Source organism: Phocoena phocoena, chromosome 16 (assembly GCF_963924675.1).
Source record: "Phocoena phocoena chromosome 16, mPhoPho1.1, whole genome shotgun sequence".
Classification (NCBI taxonomy): domain Eukaryota; kingdom Metazoa; phylum Chordata; class Mammalia; order Artiodactyla; family Phocoenidae; genus Phocoena; species Phocoena phocoena.
In genome coordinates, this window is record NC_089234.1 from 8,867,710 (window position 1) to 8,885,210 (window position 17,501).

General features: G+C 41.4%; 1 protein-coding gene across 1 annotated transcript; it reads left to right on the forward strand.

Annotated features, from left to right (window-relative positions):
• Positions 1-3,263: 3,263 nt before the first annotated feature.
• On the forward strand, positions 3,264-17,231 carry IKZF5 (IKAROS family zinc finger 5). The gene is made up of 4 exons (XM_065894558.1): positions 3,264-3,298; positions 11,849-12,021; positions 14,037-14,219; positions 14,811-17,231. Exons 2-4 carry the CDS (start codon positions 11,889-11,891, stop codon positions 15,752-15,754), a joined length of 1,260 nt encoding a protein of 419 aa, XP_065750630.1. The 5' UTR covers positions 3,264-3,298; positions 11,849-11,888; the 3' UTR covers positions 15,755-17,231.
• The last annotated feature ends 270 nt before the right edge of the window (positions 17,232-17,501 follow it).

The window sequence follows — 17,501 nt, forward strand, 5'->3', positions numbered from 1 at the left end:
TGTCTAAAGAGCATAAAAGCTGCAGGTTTTGGTCACTTCTTTGAGTCTCATATTTTTTATGGGCTCCTTTAAGTACAAAATTTGTTTTTCTCCTGTTAATCTGTCATGCCAATTTAATTATCAGACCAGCTAAAGAACCTAGAAGGGAAAAGGGGAACAGTTTTCCTCCCCTATGCTTATTAATGCTGTTTTATCCTTCAGGGTTTATATGTTCTTTTGTTCAGTAAATTACACAATACTTATTTCTCTATGCCCTAATAGTTCAAGGACTTCCAGTCTTCTACTAAGCAACACTTTACTGAATTCTGACTAAACCTAGGATGTCCATTTTAAGATCTGACTTAAGTACTGCATACCTGACTTTAGATTTTAAAAGTTGATCCTGGGGCTTCCCTGGGGGCACAGTGGTTAAGAATCCGCCTGCCAAAGCAGGGGACACGGGTTCAAGCCCTGGTCCAGGAAGATGCCATATGACGCGGAGCAACTAAGCCTGTGCACCACAACTACTGAGCCTGCGCTCTAGAGCCCGCGAGCCACAACTACTGAAGCCCGCGTGCCTAGATCCCGACCTCCGCAAAAGAGAAGCCACCGCAATGAGAAGCCCGCGCACCGCAACCAAAAGTAGCCCCCGCTCTCCGCAACTAGAGAAAGCCCGTGTGCAGCAATGAAGACCCAACGCAGCCCACCCGCCCCCCAACCAAAAAAAAGAGTTTGATCGTTTCTGTTTTCATATGCCCAAGCCAAAACTTTGGCACCAGAATCCCTCTAATCCCTGCTTGCTTCCTCCCGAAACAGTAGCTTCTGTTCTCAGGTGTTCTCGAAAACTACTAAACAGGTAACCTTTCCCTTCCATCAGTCTCAGGCTCCTCATTCCAGCCCCTAGTAGTTCCTAACAGTATCACCACCTTCTAGAAGAAGAGTAGACTGCCTCGGGAGTGGGCTAAATAAACCAAGACAGGGTACAGTGCCAGGAACCAGCATAAAGGAGACCTGTTTGCCTTCCGTGTGACCTTAGCCAAGTCAGCAAGTTCTCTTTCCCAAACTACCAGTGTACAAAAACGAAACCAGAGACTAACTTCCCTTTATTTCCAGAGGCATCTTAAAAGGTGGGATTATTAATGAACTTTTTTTTTTTAATTGTGCAATTAACTTGGGTCCAATACCTTACCAGGTACTGGGAATTTCTTTGACCCACCCTCCTTTTCAGGGAAACCAGGCTGGTAGCAGAAAGAACAGTTAAGATAGAAGTAAGGACACCTGAGCTCCAGACCAGGTGTGGCATATTCCAGTGCCCCCAGGTGAACACCAAACTGAGTCAAGGGAGCACCAGAACCTCAAGCAGTTCTTCATGGTTCAATGGACCAAGTTCATGTGCTGCCTCAATTGTGAATCCGTATCTCCATAAATTGACCCTGGGTTACGGGGCTGTACTTTGAACTTCTCAAAAAACACTTGCCTCTGCTTTCCTTGGGTTGTTTCCTTTACATGGCACAAACTCTGCTTGTACTTTGGCTCTTAAGAAAGGACTGAAATATCCCTCTACTTCTTTTGCTCCAATTCTGAATAAAGCATGTTTGTCACAAAGCCTCCTCTGATATCCTACATTTATTCTCCTTTTGCTTTGCCTTTCTTCACCATTTACCCAGAATGGTCTGTAATGTACTCCAAAGGCTGACTTGTACCCTCCTGTGCTTCCATTCCCTCAGACGCCCCATCCCTCATCTGTGGCTTTGCCTCTCTCCTACTTCTCTAGCTCTTATTTTTCTGCTGGTCTCCAGATCCTCCTCCTGTCCAGCTTCCAAAACTCTCCAGGGGTACATTTTACTGACACTTTTTAAAGTCTAAAAGAGAATTAATTAATTTTCCTTCTGTTCCCCCTAAACTACGTTTTCTCCAGACATCCCAATCTTTGCCCACCACTAAGCCACTCCATTTAGAAAATGTGGAGTCCATCTAATTCCTCCATCTCAAGATAATTATCAGCTCTTCTCAAGTCTATTGATGTATCTTCCTCGCTAACCGTCAGTGGTATCGCCCTAGCTGAGGGCCTCATTACACCACAGGTGAACTTTTGAAATGGGTCTAAGTGGTAGCTGTGCTTTTGAGTTCCTTCTGCAAGCTACTGACCATTTAGCTTGTAAAACTCTTTGGCAAACAGCACCTCAGAATCTCAACCGCTCCTGTTGGAATCTTGAAGATCGATTCGTATAGTCAACAAACTGGGTACAGCAAATAGGTTGAGAGTTTTTTACCAGGTTGTAAGGAGAATGGTCCCTTCTTCCCACCTTTCTGGAGCACACAATAGTACAGGTCTACACCAGCTGGTACTCAATCAGGGGCAATTTTGCCTTTGGTTGTCACAACTCCGGGGTGCTAAACATCCTACAGTGCACAGGACAGCCTCCCACAATTGAGAATTATTTGGCCTCAAATGTCAACAGTACCAAAGTTGAGAAACCCTGGTCTAGCACTTAGGAAAAAAGGAATCAAGACAAATAGGAAATGTAATCATTGGGGAAAAGCGACATCAGAGAAATGACATCTCTACAAAATGCCTCGAAAGATTCAAGACTCGGTAGCTTTCAGGACCCAATGGCCTGCAAAAGATATCTTGCAGCTGTGTCTCTCCGACTCCATACAAGGTGATTGCTCCGTCAAAGAAGCTTCTAGACCAGCCCCTAGCCCCCTTCTCATCAGCTGCCACTCCCAGCCCTCCTTACAGAAACTGAGGCCGCCTCGGCTAGAGCCGGAGAGAGGTCGGGGTCGTGGCCGGCCCGCGGTGAGGGGTCTGAGAGAGACCCGGCGGAGGGAGGGAAGCGCGGGCCCGGGACGTGGACCGGGCGCCCCAGTCCCGTCAGGGGAAGACCCCGCTGCCGGGGCCAAGGTTATTCGGGGCCCCCAAGACGCCCGCTGCGAGCGCACTTACCAGCGCGCCGCCGCGCAGCAGCCGAACCGCGGCTCCCTCCATCTGCGCCCCAGGACAAGCGCCGTCAAGGATCCCGGGAAACGGCTCCGGCGGGCCTCCGGGCCGCACACCAATGCCTGGGGGCGGGTGGAGCCAGAGCCCCGCCCACAAACTCCCTTGTCCCGCCCCCTAGCCCTTACGGAAAGCCGAGATAGACAAACAGCTCCCTCTCCGCTTTCGCCCTGCTCACGCGAGAGTTAGGAAAGGCCGTGGGGCGGTAAGGGAACAGGAGACACAACAAACATGGCGGCGGTGACGAAGACGGAGGGGGCGACGGCGACAGCAGCGGCGTTGAACAAGGCGGTAGGGGTTACTCGGTGCGGCTGTCAGGAGGTAAGTAGCTGGTTACCGGCTCGGACGGCGGTGACACGGCTGAGGAGAGCGGTTAAAGAGGAGAGCGGTTAAGAAGGAGCGGCGGGAGGAGAGAGCAGGGTGTTCGCGAGGGGCTGACTCCGCCCTGAACTCAGCCTCAGGGAAGGGGCGGGCGTGGTCGGTTGTTCGGCTGGGGTCACGATCCAGGACCTTCCTGGCCCGAGCGCGGAGGGTGCGGTGTCTGGCCGCGGGAGCCCCGAGGAAGCGAGCGGTCCCTGCGGTGGCGTCGCCGTCTGGCAGGGGCTTGGCGGCTCCTGGGTAGGGAGCTGTCTCTCGCTCTGACAGGTGGTCGTGGTGGTGGTGGTGGGGCGCCCCGAGGTTTGCGTCTTCACCGGGTCCCGGGGCCAGGGGATCAGCCGAGGTGCGGGTCTCCTAGGTGTTCCCAATCCTGGTGAGGATGCCGCCCCGACGCCAGTTCTGGGCTGCTCGTTGGGAGGACTTTTTAGAGCCTCCGTCTTTTATCTGACGGTGGTCCTTCCTAGATCCGTTTCTACTGCTTGTGCACTTTAATTTTGGGGAGATGTGAGGTTTGGGGAGGATTTTTCAGCGAAGAACTGTTGAAGTTCGTGCAGGATTTGTCTTTTAATAAACTGTCCGGCGTGCGAGTAGTCAAGCCATGCATCTAGTAAGTGCTGGGTAAATTGAATCTAAATAGAAGTTAAACCGGTTCCAGCTGCCACTAACCACGTGGCCCATTTAGTGTCCCCTTAGTGTGCTGTTTAGGCCCGAAGAGGAGTGACAAGTGGGAGAAGTAAAGCCGTTTTAAATTGTGAGCTCTACAGAACTTCAGTTTGGAAGAAGCACAACTTCCTTAGAACAACTTTTTAAACGTCTGGACTCACAATTTTAGTCCCTAAAATCCCGTTTAATTTTGATTTATGTCGTGCATTCAGCACAGCTACAGGTTAATACAAGTTTGGGAGTTTGTTGCAGAGAATTGAGACGTTTTGTGTTTTTTGCCCCCAGGGGTCCCAAGTGTTTCCCAAGAAAACCCTAAGTGTTTTGAGTTGCGATAGAGAGGATAATAAAGATGGGAATCAGATGGGCTGTTATTGGGCGTGCCTGGTGGGTTTTCTTTTCTAAACCTTTTCTCACAAATGTTTCCCTGTGGGGCTAGGCTAGTACCTTGTTTTTATGCAATTGTAACTGTTCAGCAGTACTAAGCCTGAGCCCCTGAGCCTCTTAGAAGTGTACTACAAACAAATGAAGTTTATAACTTAATTTGGAAAGACAGTAACATTTTTGCCAAAAAATGAAATCCACCAGTGGAAAAAAAAACGATAGTCGCACTGATGCATGTTACTCTTTGGTGATTACTTGGAGCTTTTGCTGAAGTGAACCTGCTGCTTTGTTGTTTGTCTGTTAGCTTAGTTTTCTTTTCTGGTAGTGGTAAAATTGGCACAAGTTATTTTGTTAGCTTATTAAACCCGTAGATCCTAATTTTTTGTCACAAAGGTTTTGATTTGTGGTGTATTTTTCTTTGCAGACCTCTGTATGGCTTTTCAATTTTAGTTGAAATTCCCTCCATGGCCTTTTGGAGTCCTTTGGTGTATCTCCAGAGTAAATTTCGATTACTCTACATTTCATCCATGTTGGAGTGGCAAGAAAAAGGAGGAACTGATTTGGGGTGAAAAGGTTAGATTGTGTAACTCCTCTTTTTTATTTTTCCCAGCTTGTATTTATTTAAGTTTTGCTTTTATATTATGTTTTCTGATTTCTCAGCACCTCATAATGTCCCTTTTTGCCTTCAGAGAATTGATTTTTTGATGGTTATGTAATCAGAGGAAATGTGTTCTAATTCTTTTTGAAGTCCATGTTATTCTCTGTACAAACGAAACCTCATTTGTTAGACTTCTCCATTGATACGTATTCTATGGCAGAGTAAATCTTTCAGTGACCATAATTATTAAGCTATAAAAGTAAACACATTCAGGGGCTTCCCTGGTGGCGCATGGTTGAGAGTCCGCCTGCCGATGCAGGGGACACAGGTTCGTGCCCCGGTCCGGGAAGATCCCACATGCGGTGGAGCTGCTGGGCCCGTGAGCCATGGCCGCTGAGCCTGCGCGTCCGGAGCCTGTGCTCCGCAACGGGAGAGACTACAACACTGAGAGTCTCGCGTACTGCAAAAAAAAAAAAAAAAAGTAAACACATTCAATAGAACTGCAGTCACTTAATGTGTATAGGCCTGCCTAAACCCCAAATTAAGTTACTGTATAAGGAAGTTAGTTGTTAGTTACCTTATGTTTAATAACCCTACCAGAAATGGTAGATGAATAATAAAATAGATCCTACTATTGCCTAATCATGTTGTTCTCAAAATCTAGAGTTTGGGAGGAGGGTAGGTTAAAGAGCCCTTTCTGGTTCTTATATCACCTCTACTTCATAGTTGTGGTTGTCTTCTAATTTGCATCATGATGCCTCTGTTTTACATTGTTTGCTCCTGCTTAGGAGGGGTTGGTTGTGTGTGTATTGATGGACAACTTGCCTTTTATGAAACTGAAGATCAGAGGACTTGAATATCAGAACCCAACGAAGGTCAAGAATAGTTTGTTACCTGCTTAAAGATAAAGAAGTTTTTGTATTCTTTGTTCTTTGGGGATATCAAAGCTTATTTCTCAAATGCTTCTTTCTTCACTAGCATGGGTAGTCTCTGGTTGTTTTCTAAGAACCTTATTTGTGAGTTTTGAATGGATAGTTTGGGAGAGCTATTGGCATAAAAATAATTTAGGTGCATTCTAGCCAGTTTCTTTATAGACATGTATCTATACCCCATGGAATACCATACCAACTTAACTTTAATCAGAGGGATCACAGGGAAGACTCAGAAATTTTGCTGTATCATAAGAAATGATAATCATAAAGTATGGGAATGAGAGTATTATAGTTTGCTGATTCCTAACGTAGATTTTTATGTTACATTCACAAAGGTTTTAAAATTTATCACTGTCTTAGATGCATCTCTAGATACCAGTTAATTTATGGAGTTCTTAGATTAAACATTTGGTCCTAAGACTGATGATTACTTTATTAAAGACAGGAAGATGGTTTGGATACAAAACTTTTTTTTTTTGATATCAAGAAGTCTTCTGTAGTTTCAGAATTATTCTTTTTCTATTTATTGTGCTTAGAAATACTGACTTGAGATGGAGAAAGCTGGGGTTTGAACCATAGAGTCCATCCGGATTTAGGCATCTTTCATGCATACTCATCTCTTCTGCAGACTTGAGCACTGCAAGCGCCTGTAATGCTGCATGGCGGGGAGGTGATGTAGGTCAAGTGGGCACAAAAATGCTTAGGGATGGAAAGACAAATTTTAAATCATTGCAGAATGTCTACAACTATAAACCATATCAGTATATTTAAAATTCTTAAGAATAGAGTTTCTCTCAAGTTTACAATGTATCTTCCCTTTTTTCATTGGCATGCTTTATTGTTGTTTTTTTTAAGTCCATCATGCATTTTGATTGAAAATCGGCATGCAATTTTTGGCGGGGAACACAGTGAAACTTATAATGTGACAATGTGATAATAGCCAAGACTGTCAAAATATGCCAGTCGTTCTCTGTGATTAGGCTTATTTGAGTTTTTAAAACTTGAGATGCATGTATAAAAATATCATTTTCTTCTTAATGGCAGTCCTGTGCCCTTTTTTTCTGCATTATCACACGTACCTTAGCAGTGTTATGCTTTCTAATCAGGATTTGGTAAGATTGATCTTGCTTATTGAAGCCTATCAAAGTATGTTCAGATATTTTCCAGTGGCAACATCAGTTTTCATGTGAACTGATTGGCAAGAGGTGATGCAAAGTTGCAATGAAATACCAGGATTTCTTTCTAAATTATAGGTTTTATAATTAGAACACAGACAATCTGTAGGGCCTTACAGCTTTTACAATTTAAAAAACAACTTCCCACATCTTATTCTTTTCTTTTTTGGGGGGGCGGAGGGAGAGGTATCTCCCTGTCCTTACACCTTTTATTACTTTTTTCTTTTTTATATTGTGGGGTCTTTACCTGCTGCAGTACTGTGTTGAATAGCTGTAGTGATGCAAGCATGCTTGCCTTCTTGATTCTAAAGGGAATGCATCTAAATTTTCTCCATTGTGATGTAGATTTTTGGAAGTTAGCCTTTAGCAGCTTGAGAAAGTGAAAACATTCTAAGTTGGAGTAAATTGCTCTGTTGTTTCCTTGCACCCAGTGTTGCCTTTGATACTCAATATCCGATTGTTTTTCTTATGTGGGTGGGCTGCTCTTCCTCACTAGAAAGTTTCATATTATTCTCTTTGACCTTGAGATTTTAAAATTTCACAATAATGTGTCTAAGTGTTATTTATTGTTATATAATCTATTTTGCACTCTATGAACCCTTTCAGATTGAATTGAAAGGAATCTTTAATTCTGGAAATTTCCTGACCATTTTTTTAAAAAGCATTTCTCTTCTTTATTTTCTCTGTCTTTTCGGAACTCATTCTTCATCTTTATCTGCTATATTTCTTACCTTTTTATGTATACTTTTACGTTGCTCCCCATTCCTGTATGTTTTGAGGTGTGGGTTTTCTTTTTCAGTTTTGTTGAGATATAATCTTATTATAGATTATTTTTTAATTTTATCCCCCCCGCCAGCAGTACATGGGCCTCTCTGTGTTGTGGCCTCTCCCGTTGCGGAGCACAGGCTCCGGACGCGCGCAGGCTCAGCGGCCATGGCTCATGGGCCCAGCCGCTACGCGGCATGTGGGATCTTCCCGGACCGGGGCACAAACCTTATTCTTGGTAATCTTTTTCATTGGAGCCGACTGGCCCACTTTTTTTCCCCCTAACCAGAGGGCAAATTTTAAAGGACAGATAATCAGCAGAATCAAGTATAGTCATAAAACGAATACTAATCAGTGATTAGATAACAGAGGAGCAGTTCAAGTCAACAAAGTAAGATGGGAAAAGAAGCAACTGAAACAAACTTGTTCAGAAACCAGTAGTAATCCTTAAGATTGAGAAAGCAGAGCCAGACTAAAGCAAGTGATTTAAAGAGGTGGCCTCAGAAGAGTTTGGGAAATTGCAAATTGCCATATGTGAATAATTGAGACTAAGGTGGACCATACCATGTTTGTTTCATTGTAACTGAAAAAGAGATATATACAATGGTAACATAAGACACTTGGAATCTGGGACAGTGAGGAATTTCTTAATCCAAGGTATAACCATTTTTGGCTGCAGAAATAGCTACTGTCGTCTGAGAACATGCCATAAACTACACATCTTGCGAGATACTTTACACGTATCTGTAAAACTTAAAACAGCGCTGCAAATTGGTATTATTATCTCATTTTACGAAGTGGGAAACTAAGGCTAGAGAAGACCCTGTTCAGAGTCTTTAAGCTAGTAAGTTTGACCTAATAACATACTATTCTGTTGATGCAGAGGACAGATTTTCAGTAGCTTCAACTTTCTAGAAAACAGTGAAAAGAGATAGTAATAATAATAAACCCCTAGGCATCTTCTAAGAAGGGAGGAAAGGAACTATTCATACGTGTTGCATCAAGAAAAGTGAGAATTTGGTCACCTGCAGGTTCTTATTTGGCTAAATGTGTTCAGAGTAAAGAACAAATTAAATATAAGAAGAGAGGAAGACAAGAAATACAAAAGTAAAATATATCAGTCTGGGGCCAGTAAACAAGGGAAACCAAAGTAGTCCTGTGTTCCTTATTAGTTCCTAATAAGGAACTAATTGTTATACAGTTCAATGATCTATAGTAGCAACACAGTCAAGGTAGTCTGTTTCCAGTAGATTTCTAGTTAAGTCAATTAAAATAGAAGTCTTAGTTCTTAAAATGTTGCTCAAGATTTTGTTAATTAGAAAATGTGCTTTTATCTCATTTCCACAACCCCACATTTCTTGCCACTAAAAAACTTAGGCTGAAAAGGACTCAGAGTAGTCCAAATATTCTTGAAGAAGAAAAACAACTGGTGGACTTAAATTACTGAGATATTAAGGTTTTTATTATTAAGACTGTGTGGTGTTAGTGTGAGGATAGACAAAAATAGACCAGTGGAACAGAACAGAGAATCCAGAAGTAGAATCACATATGTAATCACCTGATTAGAAAGGTGATAAAAGAGTCTAGTGGAGAAAGGCTGGTCTATTAAATGCATGTTGTTAGGACAGTTGGATATCTCATTGGGGAAAAAATATATTTTGATTCTTACTTCACCATACACAAAGCCCAATTCCAGATAAAAATATGAAAGGTAAAAAAAAATAATAAAATTTTTAGAAGAAAATACAGGAGAACATCTGCATGTAAAATATAGGCAAGGACACCAACAACTAACTGTAAAGGGTGGTGGTGGGGAAATGGGTAAATTGGACTATATTAAGAACGTCTGTTCATCAAAAATTACCATTAAAATGAAAAGGAGGCAACCACAGAGTGGGAGAAGTACTTAACATATACATATCTAATAAAGAACCCATATCCAGAATATTTGATGAACTCTTACATATTACTTAGAAAAAGATGGACAACCTAATAGAAAAATGAACGTGAACAGATACTTCACTGGGTATGAAATAGAGGTTATCTAAGTGGGTAATTGAAGTACACAGCTTAATTAATTGTCAAGCCATACAAATTAAAACCAGTGCGATACCACTGTACACCCACCAGAGTGGCTAAAATGAAAAAGGCAAAAAAATACCTGAGTGTTGGTGAGGACGTGTAGCAACAAAACTCTTGTCCCCCACTGGTGGGAGTGTAAATTGGTACAGTCACTTTGAAAAACTATTTGGCATTATCTAAAGCTGAATATATGCATACCTGGTGGCCCAGCAATTTCAGAAGTCAGGGTTGTGGAGCCCTTGCTGGTGCACGGGGGCGGATTAGTACTGGAAGGGTGCACAGGGGGGCTCCTGGGATGCTGGTAGCCTTCTGTTTCTTGACATTGGTGCTGATTTTAGGGATGTGTTCATTTTGTGATGATTCACCGAGCTCTACCTTTAGGATTGATGTGCTTTTCTGTGTGTATGTTATGCCTTGAGAAAAGGTTAAGCATATATACAGAGAAGTGACTAATTTTTAGCTTTAAATGCCTGCTACTGGCTATTAAAGATGAGAACTTGGGCTTCCCTGGTGGCGAATGGTTGAGAGTCCGCCTGCCGATGCAGGGGACACGGGTTCGTGCCCCGGTCCGGGAAGATCCCACATGCTGTGGAGCAGCTGGGCCCGTGAGCCATAGCCGCTGGGCCTGCGCGTCCGGAGCCTGTGCTCCGCAACAGGAAAGGCCACAACGGTGAGAGGCCCGCGTACCACAAAAAAAAAAAAAAAAAAAAGATGAGAACTTTTTTAGACAGTAAATTACTCGTTAAATAGTTGGGTTTAGGGAAAGAAATTTTTAGCATATGGCATATTTAAGAAGACCATATACATTTACATAAATATATTTTTATTGGAAGAAAAAGACCTGTTGTCTCCTAGGTGCTAGACTTCCTCAGCTTGCTCTTACTAGAAAACTTTTTGGTTATTTGATTTGCGAATTTGGGCTATAAACCTATGTGAGGACCAGTTTAGTTTATGACTGCAAAATCTGACATGAGGCTTATTCTCTGTACATCAGCATCAGGGATATTTTTGTTTAATTTTTTTTTTTCCTTATTGTCAGAATGAGTAGGATGATGGGTGGTGGCAGAGGTAGTGATTTGGATTTCTAGGGCAGGGGTCAGGAAACTGGAGCCCATAGGCCAAACCTGGCTCTGTTCCTGTTTTTGTAAAGCTTTATTGGAACACGGTCACACTTATTCCTTTACATATTGTCTATGGCTGCTTTTAACTATAATGACAGTTGAGTGGTTGCAGCTGAGACCGCATGACCTGCAAAGGCTAAAATATTTACTGTGTGGTCTTTTACAGAAAGTTTGCCACCCCCTGTTGTAGATCACCTACTTCTAGAGTACTCATTCATGTGAACCCTATGTTTTAAGAGCCTTTGCTGTCCGATATGATAGTCACTAGCCACGTGTGGCTATTTCACTTTTAAATTAATAAAATAAGAAACTCAAGTCATTTGTATTAGCGACATTTAAGCCCTCAGTAGCTACATGTGGCTGGTAGCGACCGGATTGGACACGCAGGTATGCTCCATATCCATCATCCACAAATGCTCTGCCACAGCCCCGATTGAGCCACTTGGTTTCTCTGCTGTCTCATTCATTGATAATCCCTGCTGATATTCCTTTTTATTTCTTCTGAATTTTTCTTTTTTCCGCTCTTTGTAATTTCTTTCTATCCTCTAAAAACTAAGTTTGAATCCCAGTTTATTTAAATATTAAATATATTAATTGTTCACCATTTTGTGTTTCTTTAGTTCATCAGGAAGATTATAAGATACTTAAAGGCGGGGACTGTGTTCTCTGTGGCTTTGTAGTGCCTGGCACATAATAATCTTTGTCACTGTTGTTGTTTTAATATGTACTATATCTCCCTAAATAACGTAAAATTATTTCATTTTTTTCCCCCGTAGGTATAACGAACTGTAAACTAAAAAAAAATCAAAAGCAAAGATGGGTGAAAAGAAACCAGAGCCTTTGGACTTTGTGAAAGATTTCCAGGAATACCTGACTCAGCAGACCCATCATGTCAACATGATTTCTGGATCAGTTAGTGGGGACAAAGAAGCAGAGGCTCTTCAGGGAGGTAGACTTATCTTAATACTATTAAATAATTCACTTTTTATAAATATATTAGTGTTTGTGTGTCATTACCCATAGTATGAAGCCCACTACTGTTCACTGATGTGAATCATTCCGTTTTTCCTAGAAAGATAGGGGCAGTTTTTTTCCCCTTCTTGAAACATGTCAAGTTTTTGCTGAGGGACAGTAAAGCTCCAGCAGGGCTTACCGTGGCCCAGAGATGCATTATGGTCTTGTGGGAAGGTTAGGGGTTCTAAATTCCCTTCCCATTCTCCTGGTTCTGTTAACTAACAGCAGACACAAGGAACCAAAAGGGGGTCCAGCTTCATTACACAAGGGGTTTGGCCATTAGGAAATCTGGGTTAGACCTGAGACAAAATAGGGGTTTCTGTTTCTTCTCTTAAAATGAAGAGAAGGCCAACCGTGTATACCCACCTAGGAGGAGAAATCAGAGTAGAGAAAGCAGTGACCTACTTGAGCCTATTCTACCTGACCTACAGATAGACTGTCTGGTTTGCTTACTACACGAAGACTGGAATCTATTTGTGAACTTAGCTCAGGAGGTAGCAAACTACAGGCAGTGGGCCCCATCTGGACTGCTGTTTTTACACGACCTGCAAGCTAAGAGTGGTTTCTACATTTTTAAATGGTTGGGGTGTGGGGGAAACAAAAGAAAAATAATGTCATGATGTGAAAATTATATGAAATTCCAACTTTAGCATCCATAAATAAAGTCTTATTGAAACATTGCCATGCTTGCTTGTTTACCTGTTTTCTATAGCTGTTTTTGAGTTAGAACAGCAGAGTTGAGTAGCTGTGATAGAGATCATGTGGCCCACAAAGCCTAAAGTATTTGCTATCTGACCTTTATAGGAAAAATTTGCTAACCCTTGACCTAGGTGGTCTAGGGCCTTGTAATCCAGGGACCAGCAACAGCAGAGACCGGGCATCACCTGGGAGCTTGTGAGAGGTACAAAACGTCAAGTGCCACCCCAAATCTCCTGAATCAGAAGCTGTATTTTAATACGATCCCCAAGTGATTTCGTATACATATTCTGTTTCAGGAGTTACTGGCTTGGGAAAGCAATGGGAGAAGGGGGGACACTGAGCCTTGCTGTCCCTCCAATGCAACGGACCTGTTGGATGTTGGACTTGCACCAACTAGCAAAGTCACTTCTCTTCTCCTAGTGAAGGATAGAGGAAACAGAGCAAAGGGCTTGAATTGTCTGCACCTGCACTGCTACCTCCTGCAGATGGAGTAGAAATGCTTTTCCCGTGAAGCTGTAGGAACAAACATTTCCCTCTTAATACTTTAGTGTACAATTCTTGGACTGAGATCCAAGAGAGCAGGGTTGTGGTCCCCCGTGTGTTGGTTTTCCAGATTATGAGCACTTGCCCCTTCAGTTTCTTTATCTATACAAAGAAGTAGTTTGACTAGGTTAAAAGCAAACAGCCAGACATCTCTTAACTCTGAAATTCTTACAGATCATAACATTCAGAGGTATCAGATACAATATTTCCCTATATGTGCTTAATTAGAATTTTAAGATCCTAAATGCACCCCAGAATCTAGAACATATGTGTAAGCTGAGTGGAACCGCAAAACTCAACATTAATTGTTTTAGATGAAATAGATTAGGATTTGGGGAGATGATCATGACTGCCCATTGTATTTGTAGAAGTGGCTAGAATCTTAAACATGTGTAACTGCCATCACTGTTTACCCCCCTCTGTCTCCTTATCTGTCAAATAAATACCATACCTTGTTACCTTACTCAAAAGTATGTTGAGGACTGATATAATTTATGTGTTAGTAATTTGAAATCCCCCAATAGAATACTGCTTTTGTATAAAGTTAACCTCAGTTCAGAAAGACTGATTTTTGTGAATTTAACTTTTGTGCTAAGCAAACTGTCAATTTATGAAAGATTTTCTACCACTGCACGCTGCTAAATCGCTGAATCGCTAAATTGAGTTGGTTCTCAGATGCATAATTTCTTCTGCTATATTTGTTTATAGCTGGAACAGATGGTGATCAAAATGGACTTGATCACCCATCTGTTGAAGTTTCCCTGGATGAAAACTCAGGAATGTTAGTAGACGGGTTTGAAAGGACCTTTGATGGGAAGCTCAAGTGTCGGTACTGCAACTATGCCAGCAAAGGCACCGCACGGCTCATTGAACACATTAGAATCCACACAGGTAACGGAGAAGTGGCTGGAGAGGGCATTTCTTTACGGGCAGGTTGATCTATCATATAAATAGTTGTGATAGTTTGAAAATGAAGGTGGATGTAAGGTTTGAATAAATGGAGAAGTGACTCCATTTTTGCACAGCAATAGCATGCAGCATCCAAGGAAGTGAGGCCCCTTGTACAGCTTCCCCTTCCTTAGCCATCTTCCTTCTGAATCTAAATAATCTCAGCATCTGTCTGCTTCTCAGGTTGGGCAGGTTAATGCTGAGGACAGCATGAAGTGATAAAATGTTTTTATCTTTATCCTTACTAAGTACGTTTCCTTTGCAGACCAGGGAAAAGGTTTCTGTACGGTTGCAGGCTACACTGCTAACCCTCAGATGTCACCTTAGCCATCCCTTCTGTGAAAGGGATTCATTCCACTAGTCCGTATAGTATAAAGGTTTATTAATAAATTTTAATAATTTTTTGCAAATGTGTCATTCTGAAAAGCATTTTATTTTTTGATCAATTTCTAAATCTAATGAATGGACAAAATATGAAACTTTTCATAAATGAGCTACTCGTGCAGTTTCTCCCCCATTTTTCTTTTTAAACAGGTGAGAAACCTCATAGATGTCACTTATGTCCATTTGCATCTGCTTATGAGCGTCATCTGGAAGCCCATATGCGTTCCCATACAGGAGAAAAACCATATAAATGTGAATTGTGTTCCTTCCGCTGCAGTGATCGAAGTAACCTGTCCCATCATCGAAGGCGCAAGCATAAAATGGTACCAATTAAAGGTACTAGGTCTTCCTTAAGCAGCAAGAAGATGTGGGGGGTTTTACAGAAGAAAACAAGCAATCTGGGCTATAGCAGACGAGCACTAATCAACTTAAGCCCACCTTCCATGGTGGTTCAGAAGCCAGACTACCTTAATGACTTTACCCATGAAATCCCGAATATCCAGACTGACTCCTATGAAAGTATGGCAAAACCCACACCAGCTGGTGGCCTGCCAAGGGACCCCCAAGAACTCATGGTTGACAACCCTTTAAACCAGCTGTCAACTCTAGCAGGACAGTTGTCCAGTTTGCCACCTGAAAACCAAAACCCCGCATCCCCTGATGTAGTTCCCTGCCCTGATGAGAAGCCTTTCATGATGCAGCAGCCCTCTGCTCAAGCAGTAGTTTCTGCCGTGTCAGCCAGTATTCCTCAGAGCTCCTCTCCCACTAGCCCTGAAGCTCGGCCATCACATAGTCAGAGGAACTATAGTCCGGTGGCAGGTCCGAGCAGTGAACCAAGTGCTCACACGAGTACTCCCAGCATGGGAAACAGTCAGCCAAGCACTCCAGCTCCGACCCTGCCGGTCCAGGACCCTCAGCTTCTACACCACTGCCAGCACTGTGACATGTACTTTGCCGACAATATCCTTTACACTATTCATATGGGATGTCATGGGTATGAAAATCCTTTTCAGTGTAACATATGTGGATGCAAATGTAAAAACAAGTATGATTTTGCCTGTCATTTTGCAAGAGGGCAACATAACCAACACTGATGGGAAACAATCACGTTATGCTTTACTTGGTTTGCCTTTTTGTGTTTTGTAGTTTACTGTTGTTTTCTGCAGGGGAGGGGTGGGGGGTGTCGTCCCTATTAAGGTGTTGCTAATTTAAAGTCTTATACATACAGAGTATAAATCTGACAGTGGAAACAAAATTTTTTTCTTTTTTTTTTTCTTCCGTAAAAACCTCATCAGGGTCATTTATGTATTAGAACAGTTGGACACGTTGGTGTCTGTTTTTTCCTTTCATTTAGACATTTGAGAATTGGAGTGCAATGATAATCTTACAAGCGGTCATTTAAATTTCTCATATTTATGGTCCATAAAAACTTCAAGGCTGATAGATACCCTTGATTTCAACATCTACACTGCAGCTAGATGTTATTTCTGCCATAATTTCAAAATGGTAAATTACTTTCTCTTACAAAATCTGTCACAATTTATTTCAACGTTTAGTGGAGGAATTGCCTTTAAAATTGCCATTAATTAAAAACTATTTAGTAAACATAGCTTAGTTGAATCAGTAGTTTAATTTCAACTGATAATAGTAAAGCAATTTCAGTGTAGTAAATCTTTCTTTTTTCCATAAGGGAAAATATAAAACACTTAATTCTTTTAAAATTAAAGTTATAAAAATAGGTAAAAGTTCTGAAAAGAAATGAAACTTAAGACTTTAAATTGAAAATGGAGTTTAATATTTAAAATACCTGCCTATTCAACTTGTAGTTTAAACACACAGCAATTTTCCATTGGATTCTTTTTATCATACTTGTAATTTATTTTAAAAACTACAGGTAAATACATGAGAACGCTAGAAATATCAGAGGATTATCTATGAAGATGCCTTTTTTCCTTTTAATCTGAACTGTTCATTTAAATCTTCATTCTGATGTTACACGGGAGGTTGATAACGATACTGAGAATCTGTTATTCCTTCTATTCCTTTGATGACCAAAGAGGTACAGTGGAAGTCATCCGTCTTATTCCTAGGAAATGCGGTCCTTCCCGCCAAAATCTGAAGTTTCCTTTTCCTGCCTTCTATCCATATATTGCCCCATAATTTTCAAGAAAAGGTAGGTATAGAAACACATGGGAAAGTGTGATGGTGAAGTGATATTTACAAAAATGAGAACATATGTCCAAAATGAATTCTGGACTCCTCTTCAGAATTGGCCGTTTAAGATATTTTCTGTGAATTCAAGTTGTAATGCTTATTTGCAGTTTTACCAGTCTTTAATGTACAGCAAGAAAACTATATAAAACTGTGAATTGAATCATCATTAGTAGAAGAGGATAAAAAAAAGTATGGAAATAGATATAAAAATGAATTTAAACATGATAATTTGTTTACAAAAATAAAACTTGCTATATAAATCCACAGTAATTAATTTTGATTAGGAGGCTGTTTTTGTGTAATAACTAGCGTACTCTGAGGACAGCTTGGTCAAACAATAAAATATATTGTTACTAACTGTTGGTTTCTGTGTACTTTGCAAAATTTTTATTTTTAATTTGGTTCAAATCTTGAAAGTTACTAATTGGCTTCTTAAGCAAGTATTCTAACTATTAAGCATTATAACTAAGAAGGACTTCTACACTTAATAGTAAGTGAAAGGGTAATGTTGATGGTATAAGTCCACAAAAACCCCCCAGTGCCAAGTTAATGCATCTTCTGCCCTCCCTTCCAAATGCTAGAAAGCCATTAAAATGAGTTCTGTGGTTTAATATCCAATCTAAACGA

What these genes read in the sequence shown, in the direction of transcription:
- IKZF5 (XM_065894558.1), top strand. Translation starts at nt 11,889, where the DNA reads ATGGGTGAAAAGAAACCAGAGCCTTTGGACTTTGTGAAAGATTTCCAG. An exon ending in AGCAGAGGCTCTTCAGGGAG is followed by an intron (nt 12,022 to 14,036) that starts GTAGACTTATCT and finishes ATTTGTTTATAG; the next exon opens with CTGGAACAGATGGTGATCAA. An exon ending in ACACATTAGAATCCACACAG is followed by an intron (nt 14,220 to 14,810) that starts GTAACGGAGAAG and finishes CTTTTTAAACAG; the next exon opens with GTGAGAAACCTCATAGATGT.